The 4577-nt window shown below is 31.5% G+C and overlaps 1 protein-coding gene across 1 annotated transcript; it reads right to left on the reverse strand.

The window, feature by feature from the left end:
- LOC107609781 (putative phosphatidylglycerol/phosphatidylinositol transfer protein DDB_G0282179) lies at positions 1876–4537 on the reverse strand. The gene is made up of 4 exons (XM_016311806.2): positions 4391–4537; positions 3366–3467; positions 3099–3265; positions 1876–2175 (listed from the first exon to the last, which is right to left on the reverse strand). Exons 1-4 carry the CDS (start codon positions 4494–4496, stop codon positions 2068–2070), a joined length of 483 nt encoding a protein of 160 aa, XP_016167292.1. The 5' UTR covers positions 4497–4537; the 3' UTR covers positions 1876–2067.

The following is a 4577-nucleotide window of genomic DNA, read 5'->3' on the forward strand; positions in this document are numbered from 1 at the left end:
GTAAGGGAGTCAAGCAAGATGCTATTGATGGGAAAATATCACCCTTGGACTCTGCCCAGAAAATAAAAAGGTCTAAGAAGCAAAAAATACAAGAGGAGTCTTAAAAACATCACGCTGTAGTTCAATTTTGTGCCAACATTTTTGTTCACGGGTAACATTTCTGTTTTCTATTGTTAACCAAGGGATTTTGCTTTGAATGCTGAAAATTCTGATTATTCATTGTTTGAAAGAGTGAACACCTGAAGGAAGGTGCTGTGGAGGAAGGTGCTGTGTTTTCGTTTAATGAATGTCTGATTCACACTATGACACCTTTCACCTCCTTATATGATTTTAACTTCCCACTAATCTTATACGTTCAACTTTATTAATTATCTATTGTCTCATAACTGGCCACAAGAATCAATTATAGTTGTTCGAAATTGCCATCTGATTTCATATATGTTAGAATCTCATCTGAAGGACATCCAACTAGAGGATAGTAAACAGACATGTTTTCACTGATGTGGAAAGTTCTGCCGTTGAATTTCATGAATGATTCTTGAAGTTGCCTTGGACATGGGTGCACTCTTTAGCTCCATATACAGATTACACTATCTCCAGAATATACTTGGTGGTAAAGGGTAGTTTTGAGGAACATGGCATGTGCGTTTAGTGTGAATAGAGAAGCCTTGGGCATTTAGTTTCTGACATTGACAGCATGAATTCTTTAGGAGTTGAGAGACATTCATGTGTATCTGAGAAACATTGTAGGATGCTTCTCTTCTTGATTTGATTGCTTCAAAAGTTACCATGTTTTAAATCCTATGTTTGGATATTATTTGCTTCATTTTTCAACGATTGGTTTTTCCTACGGTGTAGATTGGCAAATTTTTCTACATGTATAGAAACCACTTGTCAAGCAGAAGGATGTGCACATAGGGCCCAGAAGATGTTGAGCAATGGGGCCGCGCCTGCGTTGGGGTTTGTTCTTGCAGGAGACAAGGACTGTTTTTGCAGTTGGTTATCGGTTTGGTTAGTTAAGAATTGGTGTTTATGTGATAATTAAAATGTCATTAAATTAATGATTACTAGTGTCATGGGTGGGCTAATGACGGTGGAAATTCAAATTTTGGATGTAGTATTTCCGTTTTATACAGCCCAATTCGAAAAACACGATGTGGATGGTTTAGGGTTTATCATTTATGAATGTTTTTTTCAGTTTAGGATTTAAGATTTAGTTTAGGATTAAGGGTTTATGATTTAGGATTAGATTAAGGGTTTAGAGTTTGGTTAAGTGTTGTGGAGTTTTGGGATTTATGTTTTATGATAAGGTTTAGGGTTTGATTAAGGGTGTAGGATATATTGTTATTTGATGTATAAAAATTTATTAGAATATTTAAAATAATTAAAGTTAAGTAAATGTGAAAATAAGTAAATCGTCGTCCACTTGTGACTGTTGGTACCAAAAAATATTATAAGGGTCTTTTGTATTTGTTCTTCTTATACGTCAAGTTGAACGGTAGGACGTGTCTGAATTACTAATAGTCGACTTTGCTCCCTCCTGAGGCTCAAAACATATTCGCTAGCAGCCTTATAGATCCCATGGAATTTGAAATCATATGGACCATTCCCCTCAGCGTCAACTCTTGATTATGATCAAGCTAAACCTTTCTAACCTTCCAATTTGAGCTAGACTTATCAAGATAAATGGATAGCTTCGCCTCACAGTTTGTTCGTGTTTCCAGCCTATGAGATATGACTTGAGATCAACTCTGTCATAGTGCTTTTCATCTTTTAGACTAACCCAGTGTAAACGAGATACGTATTTACTTATTTCGTTTATACTGTAAACGAGAGAAGTAATGTGATCTTTTTTGGTAAAAACGCTAGTAAATATATATTTCGGTAATTAATATATTTATTTTATTTATTTAAAAAAATCCGACAATTTTATTCAAATATATGTGCCAGTCACACTAATTATTCTCTTTCGGCAATTTACGTCTCATAAAACATTTCATTGATTACTATTCTAATTCACATCAAACACTTAACAACAAATAAGATCAGATTTTTGAGTTTGGAAAACTAGATTGAAGACACTGATGATTCAGAACCGATTTTGAAGGGAAATTTAATGCAGGTTAATTGGTTGTCCTTATGGTCGTTGAATGTCAGCTTCACATTATAGGTTCCCTGCAAAAATAGCACAAGTTAAAATAATGCATAAGAAGTTAACAAGAAATTAGTCGCAAATTATTTTTTATATTGGAGTGAGAATGATGGTTTTTATGATTATGGATTGTAAGAGTGTTAATCTTAAATGTGGCACTATTTGATTTAAAATGTAAAAATCGAATCCTTCTATTTTGATGGAGTAAAAATTGGACCTTTGATTTGTAAACTTCAAAAAAAAAAAAAATCACAACAAACAAAATAGATTCTCCAATTTGATATTAGAAAATTTTCAAACATCCCCTTGTTAAGTAATCAGGCCTCGTGACTACACATTCCCATAAAAAAAATACATAGAAAGCTAATAGAATTAGATTCCACACGCTCCTCCTCGTCCATAATAAAAAATTTTAGTCTATTAGTTAACAAGAAAGGAATATATCATAAAATAAAATAAAAAAAGTAAGAAACTGCATTGAATGAAGTAAACTAACTATTTTTCATACACAGAGAACTAACAACTAATTTACAACTAACAATCTAACAAACTTGCCAGCTAGAACTGGAATCTAACTAACTTAACTTACATACTAACTAATTAACTATATAAATAATACATAACCCTAATCAATTAATAAAAAAAAAACTTATACCTTCGTGTACTAATCAAATATTAATACATGTTACTATTAGTATAAATAATACCGGTATAGTACTATTCGCGTATATTTATATAGTAGTTGTTATCTTTATGTACACGGACAATTGACATATACAGTTGTTGATATTATACATATACGAATTAGTTATTAAAATCAGCCACCAATATATTTGTATATAAATATATGTGTGGTTTAATTTATTTTCAATATATATTTATATTCTAACATATATTTTATACTAGTGGCTGACTTTGTTGACTGACGTAACATCTTAAAACTAACCAGTGGAGTATAGGAAGGCAACAATTCAGTGTGAACGAGGGTGAAATCGCCAGCAGGAAGAGGACAAGGTGCTTCCTCACATAGATCATGGTGAAATATAGCAGGTGCTCCTTCTGCTCCAGCATATGTAATTTCATACACTAAGTCCCCACTTGGAATTGTTTCAGCTGCATCAAACATATATAGGTTCAACACATTATATATCATTAATAATTGATGGAATTAAATTAAGAAATTTAAAGGAAAAAGAAGGTGTTATATATATACGTGTATAAGCTGAGATCTTGAAGGTGAAAGGCTCTCCTCTGACCACAGGATCTGGTAATATCTTCACATCACTCACCTTCACAACATAGTTTGCACTCTTCTCTGCATATCATACAGTTCAAATTAAATAAATATGCAAGGATAAAATCAATATTATGTGTAAATAAAAAATTAGTTACCTCATGTGTATAAAAAAATTCAATCCCGCTACGTTACCAATAGCATTTCTGCCAACTTCTGCCAACTCTTATTTATAATTGTGTTTAATGAATGTGTTTTTATAGATGTGTCTAATAAAAATGTCTTTTTTATGACTGGGTCTAATAGAAGTGTCTTTATAGATGTATTTTTTGGATGTGTCTGTATATGATACCGTGAGAGTTTTTTACTTTTTTTAACACTAAACTCATTGGCTTTATATATTTTCTTTTAAAATAATCATCATATATCAATAATGAAAGTTGAACTCATCACATTTTTATAAGTGACAAATTTTTTATTAACTATATTCCACAGAGGGTTAAATAACTTTAATGATTAGCAGTTTAGCAGACATGCTTTGTGTTTTGAATCTTTATTTTAAAATTCAGCATTATTATATACCATTTTCCTAATAAAGAAAGGCCTAAGCTTAAAGAAAAACCTATCAATTTTTTAACAAGCTAAGAGGGATAGGAAGGGTTTTATTCAATTCCCAAAAAAAAAAAAATAAATAAAAGGGTGGAGAGTTGACCAACATTTACATAAAAATTATCGACAATTGGGTATAATTTTTCATGCTGGGAACAATATAATGCCAGAACTTAAGGCATGAAATTTAATTAATTGAATATATATGACCTGCTGCTGAATGAATCTCTCTAAGCTTATCAATCAATAATGGATATATAATCACACAGAAGAAGCTCTAAATAACATAACATGAAGCAGGATGAATGCAGAGAATGTTGAAGAATAATAAGCCAAAAATCATAGAACTCATAAAATAAAAAATGGTAGCAAATAAATTAATAATTAATTTTTACCGCAGTATTTGATAGTCTCAGCTTGAGCTTGTAGCAAAATGGTGGAAGAAGAAATGCATAGGAAGAGGAGTATTTTGAGCATTGAAGCAGAAGAGTGAATCTCCATGGCTATTGATGAAATCAGATTATGAAAATGCTTAGTTTATAAAGTTTGTCAACATATATATATATACGACAAACTAGTTAC

Source organism: Arachis ipaensis, chromosome B07 (assembly GCF_000816755.2).
Source record: "Arachis ipaensis cultivar K30076 chromosome B07, Araip1.1, whole genome shotgun sequence".
Taxonomy (NCBI): domain Eukaryota; kingdom Viridiplantae; phylum Streptophyta; class Magnoliopsida; order Fabales; family Fabaceae; genus Arachis; species Arachis ipaensis.

Bases quoted from the DNA above. Each gene is read 5' to 3' on its own strand.
- LOC107609781 (XM_016311806.2), bottom strand. From the start codon at position 4,496: ATGGAGATTCACTCTTCTGCTTCAATGCTCAAAATACTCCTCTTCCTA. The intron at 3,468-4,390 runs GTAAAAATTAAT...TATGATATGCAG, and splicing joins TGAGACTATCAAATACTGCG to AGAAGAGTGCAAACTATGTT. The intron at 2,176-3,098 runs GTTAGTTTTAAG...CTATTTTTGCAG, and splicing joins TGCCTTCCTATACTCCACTG to GGAACCTATAATGTGAAGCT.